This window comes from Danio rerio, chromosome 4 (genome assembly GCF_052040795.2).
Source record: "Danio rerio strain M-AB ecotype USA chromosome 4, GRCz13ab, whole genome shotgun sequence".
NCBI classification, from domain to species: Eukaryota; Metazoa; Chordata; class Actinopteri; order Cypriniformes; family Danionidae; genus Danio; species Danio rerio.
The window spans coordinates 2,202,470-2,215,000 of NC_141024.2; the positions used below are offsets into that span (position 1 = coordinate 2,202,470).

Here is a 12,531-nt window from a genome sequence, read left to right on the forward strand (position 1 = left end):
CAGCGGATGCCCTTCCAGCTGCAACCCAGCACTGGGAAACACCCATACACATACACACACACTACGTCCAATTTAGTTCATCGGTTCCCCTATAGCGCATGTGTTTGGACTGTGGGGGAAACCCACGCCAACACAGGGAAAACATGCAAACTCCACACAGAAATACTAACTGACCAAGCCAGGACTTGAAACTGTGACCTTCTTGCTGTGAGGCCACAGTGCTAACCACTGAGTCACCGTCCCGGTCATATTTTGTTATTTGACTTGCATTATGGGATCTTGATCATTCTTCCATAAAATGTTAACCTTAAAACCTGTAAAAACTGATTTTTATTAGCATTTTTAATAGTTTGTAGTGATATATTGTCTGGGTTTGTGTTGTGTATTACGCTATATAACACCTTGCACCACTTTTATCTTATTTTACACCCTTATTTATCTCTATATATTATTTTAAACTAATAAAATGTCACTAAAAGTCACTTTGTTAAACTGCAGAGTTGAATTTTCGACATCGAAAGTGGACAGAGCAGAGATCAACATCCCATAATGCAATTCACAACTTAAATAAACAAACAGAAAACACTTGTGAATCACTGAATAAGGCAGCTGTGCATTGAGAGACATTTCCTACGGTGTATGCAGTGTTGGGATTGAGTTGTGCGTTACATCACTGTGTCGTTATAACAGCTCCTCCAGCTCAGTGAAGTCTGCCACGTCCGTCTGCAGTTTCTCTCGGATGGGTTTTATCAGGTCTGTCAACTGGCTGTTGTTTAGGATGTCCCGCGTCAGGAATCGCTCACGTTTGATCTGCTCGTTCAGAGCTTCGGGAACATCCGGGATCAAGTAGGACAGCATGAACTTGGTGAAATACACAATGTGCTGAGAGGAGGAGGAGGGAAATAAAATGCACAGTCATGACCTTCAACTGCACGAGCATTAATATAATATGATAAACCGTCCCTACAGGCTTAATAAAACACTGCTAACTTAATAAAATACTAACTAGCTGTTTATAGTAAGTTAGAACTTGGGTTTAGGTTTTGGGTAGGATTAGGGATGCAGAATAAGATCATACTCCTAATAAACAAGATAGCGTGAATTTGGGGAAATATGTAATGTGCTGAGAGAAACCCTGCACATTTATAACCTTTAACTGAACTAGCATTAACACTGGGCTAATACAACATGATAATCAGTCCCTACAGGCTTCTGTCAGCTCAATGATCAAAACAAAAGAAAAAAAAACTTTACAATTTTATCCTCCTTACACCGGCTGCCTGTTAAGTTTCCTATCAATTTTTTAAATATTGCTTCTTATCTATGAAGCTTTAAATAATCTAGCTCCTGTTTATCTAACCAAGCTTCTGTCTCACTTCAATCCAACTCGCTCTTTAAGATCTCAAAACTCAGGGCTTCTGGTAGTACCTAGAACAGCAAAGTCAATTAAAGGAGGTCGAGCCTTCTCATTTATGGCTCCTAAACTCTGGAATAGCCTTCCTGATAATGTCCGAGGCTCAGACACACTCTCGCAGTTCAACACTTGATTAAAGACTGATTTTTTTACTGTCAAAAATGTCAAATAAATCATAAGATGATCTTAAGTCACGTACCTCCACCACGATCATGAAAGCCAGTTTGGCGGCGATGACATGCCAGTAATAAACATTGAACTGATATGGGTTCTGATGATCGGGGGGATTCCTGTAATCTCGATACCTGAGAAGAAAACAGAATACAGAATATTTTTATTCACAAGATCGCAATTGAGTTCGTAGCTGAATCAGTTTGATTTAATATCGATTCATCCGGATATTTCTCTTTAAAATAAAAGTAAAAGCATGCCAATTCAATAAAGTTTGGCTCTTGATTTGTTTGGAGCTACAGATATCTACACATTATAAATTAAGCAACAATTTATAAATTATATTATATTGTAAAATTAGAACAATTTATGTACATTCTGTAATATTTATATACAACTTTAATTTTAGCATTAGCAAGCATTACATAAAGTAAAAATAGAAATAATGGCAAATTATTTATGCTAATTAATGCAATTATATATGTTTATATATTTTTAAAAAATGCTGTTATTATTATTACGATAAAAATTATTATATAGCCAAATAAACATTTAAATAAACCAGTTTTATTAAAGCTAAGCATAATTAAACATCACTAAACCAACACATATACACATCAATTTATAAAAGAACACTTGTTTCAATGAGGCAGAAATAGCTCTTTAGGCTAACAATTCATTTTCTTTTCGGCTTATACCGGGAAACACCCATACACACTCATTCACATACACACACACACACACACACTCTGGCCAGTTTAGTTGATCAGTTCCCCTATAGCGCATGTGTTTGGACTGTGGGGGAAACCGGAGCACCCGGAGGAAACCCACACGAACAAGGGGAGAACATGCAAACTCCACACAGAAACGCCAACTGACCCAGCCGAGGCTTAAACCAGCGACCTTTTTGCTGTGAGGCAATTGTGCTACCCACTGTGCCACCGTGCCGCCCCTAGGCTAACAATAACAATCTTTATTAAAAAAAGTTGTGTTTTTAAGTTTCTAAATGGCTCCTTGAAGAATAAATGACTGAATTCCAGCTTATAACTACAAATCAATCCTAACCAAACGTCTCTGTCCACTCCCCGTATTATTAATCAAACATTTGCATTTTCTATGCAAATCTACTGACGCTCTGCACTTTTTATGTAAATGACCCAGGTCTCACAGCTCACTTATAGTCTTTGTTTGTGCATTTTATGTGCACAGTAATGTGCATCTTTATACAGTGCATTTTATTGTGCATGACCCAATGCAAGCATTTTTAAGCAATTCCATGCAAAACCCTAAAAAGCTGAACCCTTTGTTTTTTTGCTTAGGCTTGTATTTTACAGTGCTGTAAAAACACTCAAAAATGTCTCTGTCAATGTTTTTAATTGTTATATTTGATTTACCAAGTGCCAATTTTACATTGGTCACATCCATAACCAAGTTTTTCCCTCATTCATTCATTCATTTTCTTTTCAGCTTAGTGTCTTTATTAATCAGGGGTCGCCATAGCGGAATGAACCGCCAACTTATCCAGCATACGTTTTACACAGCGGATGCCCTTCCAGCTGCAACCCGTCCCTGGGAAAAGTTTTTCCCTCATAAATATAAGATAAAATGAATCATGTTTGTTCTATAGTGAGTCGACTCTTCTCATTGTGATTAGCATGGTTTGTTTTGGGTTGTGCTGTTAAATTCACTGAATTTCTCCAAAGTATGTTGTAAATTGTAATTCATAACACATCTTTATTTTCCTCATTTAAAAATATTAAACATGTTGACAGATTGATATTTGTTTGATCTCATAACTCTGACTCCATACTGTTTCATTATAAAGTTAACATAGAAACTCACATTAGAAAGTGTGTTTTGAGATCTTACTGCACATGTTGCATTTATAACATTGGAATCACACTGGTTAATCTCTCCTCATCACAAATGTTTAAATAGTAGATGATCATAGACTGACTCACCGGCACGTGGTGATGTTGTTAAACCAGATCGGTTTGATGTCGTCTCGAGGTCTGGTTTTATTGTCAAAGTGACTAATGTTGAAAACAGACAGAGAGCTGTCGATGAAGCCGGCCATGGTGTGGTTTGAGTTCTCTACGTAAGGACTGACAGAAAAAGCCCAATAATAAACCAGACGAGGGATCATGTCAGAAGTGAAGGCGATGATAGCAGTCTGGAGAGAGAAAAAAGGATATATAATATAAATCACACAAATACAAAAACAACTGAACTGAACCTGAGCCAAATTGAATGACTCATTTGATTCAATTTTACAAGCTTCAGTTTGATAATAGAGTTGAAGTCAGAATGATCAGCCCCCCTGTATGTTTTTCCCCCAATTTCTGTCTAAAGAAGAGATTTTTTTCAACACATTTCTAATTATAATAGTTTAATAAGTCATTTCTAATAACTAATTTCTCTCATCTTCGCCATGATGACAGCACATATTTGACTAGATATTCTTCTAGCCCAAATGATGAATTAATAAATCTGTTAAATATGAAATAACTGAAAAAGAATAAATAATGTACAGAAAGGGTCAATAATTTTGAACAGTGAACAAAATCCAAATCGCTCAAATACAAAAACAACTGAACGGGAGTCAAATTTAATGACTCATTTGATTCAATTTTGCTTCAGTTTGATTTGATTTAGAGTTAAATGCACATACATGACAGATATTTTTGATTCACAAGCTTGCGATTTGATTCAGTTCCATCCATCTGACATTCAAGTTTAATATCAATTGATTTATATTTAATAAAGATACAGTACATTTTTTGTTCACAAAACAGTTCAATTAGATTCAAATCAATTAGTAAAGTACATTTTTGATTTGAAAGTCTGCAGTTTGATTTAAATGTCAGTCTTGGTTATTTTGCATATTTGGATTCAGTTTAATAATGAATCTTTTGGCTTCATATCATATACAGTAAAATTGTACTTCATTAATTTGAATATATATCAAATATATATTAGGTGTTTCATTCAAAATCTTGAGCTTCAATTTATTTGCAGTCTCAATTCAATTAAAAAAGATATTGATTCAGTTGGACATATATCAGGTACAGTACATTTTTGGTCAAATTAATACTGATCCTGATAAATTTTGATCCGATTTATTTGGAAATATATGAAGTACACTTGCAAGATTGCGATTCAGTTCAGACCCATTCTTAATTCAATTCAATATGAATTCAAAAAGTACATTTCTGATACGCAAGCATGCATTTTGATTAAGTTCTGATCTCAATTAAATTTGATTCAGTATCCATTAATTCATATAAACATCTGGTATCATTTTCTATTCACAAACTTGCAATTCAATTCTGATCTTGATTCAAGTCAATTTAACACTGATTTGTATAATAAAATTTAAGGTAAACTAGTTTGCAGTTTGATTCAGTTTCAATTTCAAATCCACATGGACCACCCCACACTTTGAGCTAGACTTTATTTTAGTGGTGTAGGGATGAAGGGGATGGTAAGAGAACAGTGGGATGAAGGGGAAGAGAAGTAAGAGGATAAACAGTGAACAGGTAGGTAGGTTGATCGGGCATTAGGATCGGGCTTCCTGTATGTTGTTCCAGACGGCCTTTCCAGTCATAATGATTGACAGCTGAGTGGTCAGTTCAGTCAGACAGCCACCAGGATCACACTGAACACAACAGCGTTTTAATGTCATGCCACATTTCTACACTAATTGCATAACAAATTGCTCCATTATAAATTATTTCAGCATCACTATTGCAATATGCAAATCTACAGTGTTAAAATCACAGGATCTGCAGAGCTAAATTGGTATTATAGTTGACCAGGGGTGCATTAGGATGCCCGATCAACCTACCTACCTGTTCACTGTTTATCCTCTTACTTCTCTTCCCCTTTATCCAACTGTTCTCTTACCTGAAACTCAGAGTGGGGGTACCGCCTCTGTAATAATTTGGTAGAGTGATTGAACCCCCCAATTCAACCTAAAAGTGAAAAGAAGATTATGTGATTGTGAATGGGAAGTGAGGAAATAGAGGGAGGAAGGGAAGGTTCAAAACAGTGCTAGATGGCTAGTCTGCCTTAAATACGTTTTAGGGAGTGGGTGATTGGTTAAGGAGACAAAGTGAGGCGTGGTTCTACCGCAGAACCTTTGTTAACAAGTTAACTCCATTCATGTACATTTAAATAAAGTAAAGTACATTTTCAGTTCATAAACGTTATTTTAATATTAAAAGCTAGAAGCTAGGCATGCATACAACTAATGTTCAGTGCAGTTTAGAAAACAGCAGTGACTAAAATAAAAATGTTCAATATTTAAGAATCAACATCAGCAAATTCAAATGAAGAAATCCATGTTCTGGACTTACATTAGTGACCACCGCCAGAATGGTCACCCCCTGCAGGATGGGCTGCCAGGCTCCGATGTCCTGAGCTTTCTCTGGGACAATCCTACGAAACTGAGTGGTGAACTTCCAGGCGTCCACACGGATCTCAAACAGGTTATTGACCAGCGCCAGAAGAGGAGCCAGCGGGAAAGACGCCACAAACAGAGTCACAAAGCCAAACTGGATCACTGGAAGGCAGCAGACATTCAGATAATCCTGAAACTCACGGAGATAAAATGTTTGATTTTGACATCTTACCCATCTCCAGATATTCATAAAACAGGCCGAGTGTTCCCATCGGCTGGAGCTGATAGTCTTGTTCCCAGCGAGGAATCGCTTTTTCTGATCCCACCTGGGTGCAATGACGAAACATCAGATTCTTCAGCCACCTAGAAACACCATCGCTTATTAATGAAGCGCTTTTTACTGATGGCAAACACTACATTTTATATTACAATTTGAAGAGAAAATATTACTTTTACTGTAAATGTTGATATATAATGAAGCCTGAATTTATTCATACCCCTAGCAAATTTCGACTTAAAGTTTTTGTTCAAATGTAAATAAAAGCGGAGAAATATAATTTTGCATAATGATGCCTCTTGTGCATCGTTACATTATCTTTTGGGATAAGCCGGTGTCTATGCATGTATTTTAATATACTATGTATGTATTTTAGAACTAAGCAGAGGAAGCGTATTGCAGACTTTCACTTTGACTGAAAAGCGCAGTCAGACTGGTGTGCTTCCTGTGTGTGTGAAACTCACGGCAGCAGGACTTCCTGTATGTTGTTCCAGATGGCCTTTCCAGTCATAATGATTGACAGCTGTGTGGTCAGTTCAGTCAGACAGCCACCAGGATCACACTGAACACAACAGCGTTTTAATGTCATGCCACATTTCTACACTAATTGCATAACAAATTGCTCCATTATAAATTATTTCAGCATCACTATTGCAATATGCAAATCTACAGTGTTAAAATCACAGGATCTGCAGAGCTAAATTGGTATTATAGTTGACCAGGGGTGCATTTCCAAAAACCATAGTTAGCTAACTAAGGTCGCAAGTTCCGTCATTACAAACATAGTTGATTTGGCATTCCCCGAATCCATCGTTCAAATTTGTACGCTTGCAACTAAACCTCTAGAGCTGTAGTGAGAAGCAGAGTTCCGGGCTGTGTTCTATTCCCAGTTATCCCCCCTATGCCCTAATCATTACAGTCATCTCATTTATGAATTAGCCAATCCGGCCCTTTTTTTGTAGAGCACTTTGAAACATTTATGCCATTTTAAACAGAGCCGTGTAGCTCAAGACAAAAGCTATAGGTGACCTATTATTTAAAAGCGGAATTTATGTTACGTCTCCCAGGCTTGTGAAAACAAATACTGCCTACGTTAATGCTTTTAATTTGTAGTAGGTTATTAATTTAGAAATGTATCTGTACTGTATATGACATGGGCCTGTTGGTTAGAACATTTCTGCAGTGGTTTGAACATGTCAAATAGTAAAAGTAGACTTTTCAAAAATAATAACAAATAAAAAAATACACAATACCCAACATAATATTAATGATTAAACATGTACTATGTTTAATAATGATAATAAAGGTTGATAATGATAATAAAGTTTTTTCTTTTGTTAATAAATAGCCTACTGTAAATTAGCCTTACAACCATTAACGATTTATATGATTTAGATATAAGATTAGAATACCTGTTAGCTAAGAGATTTTATATGCAAAATTCTCAATAATATTTGTAAAGGAAACATATATAGGCCCTGTATGTGTTGTTTACATACATTTCAATTAATTTGCACCCCAGTAACACACCCCAGAATGTTAACAGCAAGTCATTGCAAAGTTTAATTAGCGTGTAAGCCTACATTTGCATGTGTTTTTAAGGTTTGCATTTAACGTTGAATTCAAACCATTTGGGTACAAGTTAAGAGTTTATTTTAGATTTATTTATTTATTTCAGACTGCACAGTGTTATTTTACATTTAATTGTTAAAAGTTTAAAAAGCTCTGTGTCTGTATACTGTTAGAAAACCATAAAAATATGTACTTTTAAATCATTTTTACTCGACACTCACAAATGAGTGAATCTGAAATGGTTAATATCACTGAAAATGGTTAATATCACAAACTGATGTGTAAACTGCCTGAGATGATGGTACAGTAGAAAAAACTAAAACAAAAGGTGTGTAGACTCTACTATCCAAATGTCTGATGATTTACATATCGTTTTGCCTGTAGTATCTTCCCCATCTCTCACCTCCTCATTGCGAAACTTTCCTAACCAGTAGACGGGTTCTCCTGGATAACCAACAATCTTCCCTTTGAAGAAGGCGATGTAGAAACAAGACGAGTAAAAATTGACGAACTGAAAGAGGAACATCTTGAGCGTCAGGCTGTTCTCATACTCTGTTTTTGTCCGTGGCAGCTCTGAAACATGCACAAAAAAGGCAACAATTAATGATGAACTAAATTAAACAGCTTTACATGTTACTTGTTTTCCCCCATGCCACGTTGACATCGATATAAACAAGCAAATCAGGTTGTAATTAAAACTAAAATATTATAATAAATAACTTTATTACTTAATAAAGAAATTGGTCATGCCACATTTCTACACTAATTGCATACAAAATTGCTCCATTATAAATCATTTCAGCATCACTATTGCAATATGCAAATCTACAATATTTAAATCACAGAATCAGCAGGGCTAAATTAATATTATAGTTAACCAGGGCTGCGTTTACAAAAATCATCGTTAGCTTACTAAGGTCGCAAGTTCCATCATTACAAACATAGTTAGTTGATTTGGCATTTCCCAAATCCGTCATGCAAACTTGTATGCTTGCAACTAAACCTCTAAAGCTGTAGTTAGAAGTTGACCAGGGCTGCGTTTTAGTTAGCTAACTAAGGTCACAAGTTCCGTCATTACAAACATAGTTGATTTGGCATTTTCCGAATTCATTGTTCAAATTTGTACACTTGCAACTACACCTCTAGAGCTGTAGTTAGAAGCAGAGTTTCAGGGTGTGTTCTATTTCCAGTTATCCCCCCTATGCCCTATTGATTTAGAACATTCTAACATTTAAACTTAGAACCCGACATTACAGTTATCTTTGTTATTAGTAATTTGCTTATGTGTAATTTGTAAGTATTTTGTAGTATTTGTAAGTATCTTCATATTGACAATTGCGTTCCCTTCGAAGTGCACTTTGAAAACATTTATGGCATTTTGAACACAGCCGTGGCTCATGACGAAAGCTATAGTTGACTAATTATTTAAAAGTGGAATTTACGTTACGTCTCCAAAGCTCCAAATGACAACAGCCTGTTTGTTAGAACATTTCTGCAGTGGCCATCGGTATAAACGAGCAAACCAGGTTTTAATTAAAACAAAAATATTATAATAAATAACTTTATTACCTAACAAAGAAACTGAGGAAAAATTATACATGGAGGCTAATAGTTTAGGACGGCATAGACGACGTAGTCTCTTGTTTATCAGGGGTCACAACAACGGAATGAACAGCCAACTATTCCAGCAAATTTTTTACACAGCGGATGCCCTTCCAGCTGCAACCCAGAACTGGGAAACACCTATACACTCTCGCATTTTCACAAGGTTTCATACACTACGGCCAATTTAGTTCATCCAATTCCCCTCTAGCGCATGTGTTTGAACCGTAAAGGGAAACCAGAGCACCCGGAGAAAACCCACGCCAAAACGGGGAGAAATGTCAACTGGCCAGGCCGGGACTCGAATCAGCGACCTTCTTACTGTGAGGCGACAGTGCTAACCACTGTATATAATATGAGAGGAGTTCGGCTAGCACAAAAACATCAGATGAAACCAGAGACTGACCGAAGTCTGTGATCCAGACGGCCACTTTCTCATAGACAATATTGAGGATCATGATGATGATGACGTTGATGATGGAGGCGGTGATGGATGTGGCCATCTGAGGCGTGATGTACTCTCTGAACGGCTCCAGCTCTTTTCTATTGAGATCAGAGCGCAGCTGCATCGAGAACACCATAAACATCGCCAAACGATACACAATCACCCCGACCACTGACGCTACGATCAACAGAATCTACACAAGATGATAAAGAAGCATGTACATACCAGTTAACATTTCCAACAACAATGCAGTATGAATATGTATTTCCAACTGAATCTGAATATTGAGTAGGGGGCGGGGTTAAATTACAGTATGATGATGTATTTCTGACTGGTATGATGATGTATTTCCAATTTAAACCAAGCATTGAGTAGGGGTGGGATTTATTTCATTACAATGATGTATTTCTGACTGAACCTGAATATTAAGTAGGGGGCGGAGTTTAATTTCAGTATGATGATGTATTTCAGTCTGAAACTGAATATTGAGTAGGGGGCAGAGTTTAGTATGATGATGTATTTCTAATTGAAACTGAGTATTGATTAGGGGGTGGGGTTTAATTTCATTATGATAATGTATTCACAAATAAAATTGAATATTGATTAGAGGGTGGAGCTTAATTTCAGTATGATGATGTATTTCCAAATAAAATTTAATATTGATTAGAGGGTGGAGCTTAATTCCAGTATGATGACGTATTTCCGACTAAAACTGAATACTGAGTAGGGAGCGGAGTTTAGTATGATGATGTATTTCCAACTGAAACTGAGTATTGATTAGGGGAGGGGTTTAATTTCATTAGGATGATGTATTCACGAATAAAATTTAATATTGATTAGTGGGTGGAGCTTAATTTCAGTATGATGATGCAATTCCAAATAAAATTGAATATTGATTAGAGGGTGGAGCTTAATTTCAGTGTGATGACGTATTTCCAACTGAAACTGAATATTGAGTAGGGGGCGGAGTTTAGTATGATGTTGTATTTCCAACTAAACCTAAGAATTTATTAGGGGGTGGCGTTTAATTTCATTATAATGATGTATTTCCAAATAAAACTGAATATTGATTAGAGGGTGGGGCTAATTTTATTAGGATGACGTATTTATAAGTAAAACTGAATATTGAGTAGGGGGCGGGGTTTTATTAAAGTATGACAACATATTTCCAACCAAAACGGAATACAGTAGGGGGCGATGAGCTCCGCCTCTCATCTTTAACCTTTAGTAAACTAACGGCTAAGCATATTTCACGCAATCTGTCAAATTGACATCATCCACTGCCACTTCAAAGCGGAAGCAGACGGGCAGATTTTATTTAAAGATTACCAAAACAAGCTATGACAAACAGTGATTAATTATTAACCTTAAGACTAACAATTTCACTAACAAAATAAACATCGTACATTTTGATTTAATGCAGACTTTAAGATGATGATCATTATATTTAGATGTAATTATCATCATAATTAAATGTATAATGGACAGTCATTACCCAGAAAAGCACAGTGCCAATGCCACACGACACTCTCATGCACTTTCCACAGGCTGTATACGGCACCTTCTCATTGGACTGTGTAAAGAAACACAAAAGCCCGCTACAGGTTAGATCTGAGGTGTTTATGTGCACATTGTTGATGTAAAAACAATGTGAAAACCAGAGTTTCCAGTACAGGTACCTGTGTGATAGGACTAAATCGTTCATAGGTGCATCTAGCCTCATATTCAGGCCTGGGCTGCTCCTCCTGCTGCTGAAACTCCACTGTGTCCCACTTGTACTCCAGTTTGGCCTGGTAACGTTTCCAGAACTCCAAGAACAGAGTCACTGTAAAAGATAAAACATACTGTATATTAAAACCTCAGGAGCTTTTTACAAGATGTAAAATGTCTGTGATGTCCCTAGAGTGTGTGTGTGTGTGTGAAGTTTCAGTACACAATACCACACAAATAATGCTTTATAACTCTCTGACCCTAACTGAACCTGTTAGGCTTTGATTCAAATTATGTAGATTTGGTGACTGTCGCTTTAAATGCAAATGAGATGGTGCTCTTTTCGAAAAGGACGGAGCTACAAATGCCTTTGTGTCAGCAAAATGGTAGATTAAAAAACGTAACATTTATAATCCTCTAAGTCGCTGACATTATCTTAAGGCAGATCAAAACTCTAATGGAGAATGGCTGCCTCTCACTCAGGGCTAGTTATACATCACTGATGGGCGGGGCTTTCCCCCTCTGATGACACGTACAAAGAGAGAATGTCAATCAAAGTGTCTCCTCAGACTGTTTATATAAATAAATTAAATTAATTAATTAACTTTTTTACCATCAGAGGCTGGTTATATTCACATACTGCTGCCACACAACTAAGACACACCCCTTATAAATGGGATTTTTGAATAATACGTCCACTTTAGCTAATGATCAGACCTCAATCATTTTTATTCACCAAAATGTGCAAAAAATATAAAGCAACAATAACAATGAGGAATGCATTTAGTACAGTATAGTATTTATCTATCATTAGTATATATTTATCTATAGTTCAAATATATTCATTTAGTTTTTTGTTAGATCTTCTAAACAATACTAAAGGTTTGATTGTAATAGAAAATGTTGAAACATTAACTATTAACTATAACACTAACATT

At 36.3% G+C, this 12,531-nt stretch overlaps 1 protein-coding gene across 4 annotated transcripts in view; it reads right to left on the reverse strand.

Annotated features, from left to right (window-relative positions):
- Positions 1 to 210: 210 nt before the first annotated feature.
- The window catches only part of ano6 (anoctamin 6), a 33,050-nt gene continuing 20,729 nt past the window's right edge, over positions 211 to 12,531 (reverse strand). For 2 of the 4 annotated variants that reach the window (XM_087247753.2, XM_088649928.1), the window contains exons 11-20: positions 11,563 to 11,708; positions 11,379 to 11,456; positions 9,845 to 10,076; positions 8,240 to 8,409; positions 6,729 to 6,826; positions 6,220 to 6,350; positions 5,944 to 6,149; positions 3,547 to 3,758; positions 1,614 to 1,719; positions 211 to 882 (exon numbers count right to left, since the gene is read on the reverse strand). In XM_087247753.2, the coding sequence (XP_087103879.2) occupies positions 682 to 882; positions 1,614 to 1,719; positions 3,547 to 3,758; positions 5,944 to 6,149; positions 6,220 to 6,350; positions 6,729 to 6,826; positions 8,240 to 8,409; positions 9,845 to 10,076; positions 11,379 to 11,456; positions 11,563 to 11,708 (1,580 nt within the window). In that variant the 3' untranslated portion in view covers positions 211 to 681. Of the gene's footprint in view, positions 883 to 1,613; positions 1,720 to 3,546; positions 3,759 to 5,129; positions 5,244 to 5,943; positions 6,150 to 6,219; positions 6,351 to 6,728; positions 6,827 to 8,239; positions 8,410 to 9,844; positions 10,077 to 10,578; positions 10,733 to 10,793; positions 11,457 to 11,562; positions 11,709 to 12,531 lie in introns of those variants that run through there. The other 2 variants (XM_088649929.1, XR_015942158.1) reach the window with 2 other exon arrangements.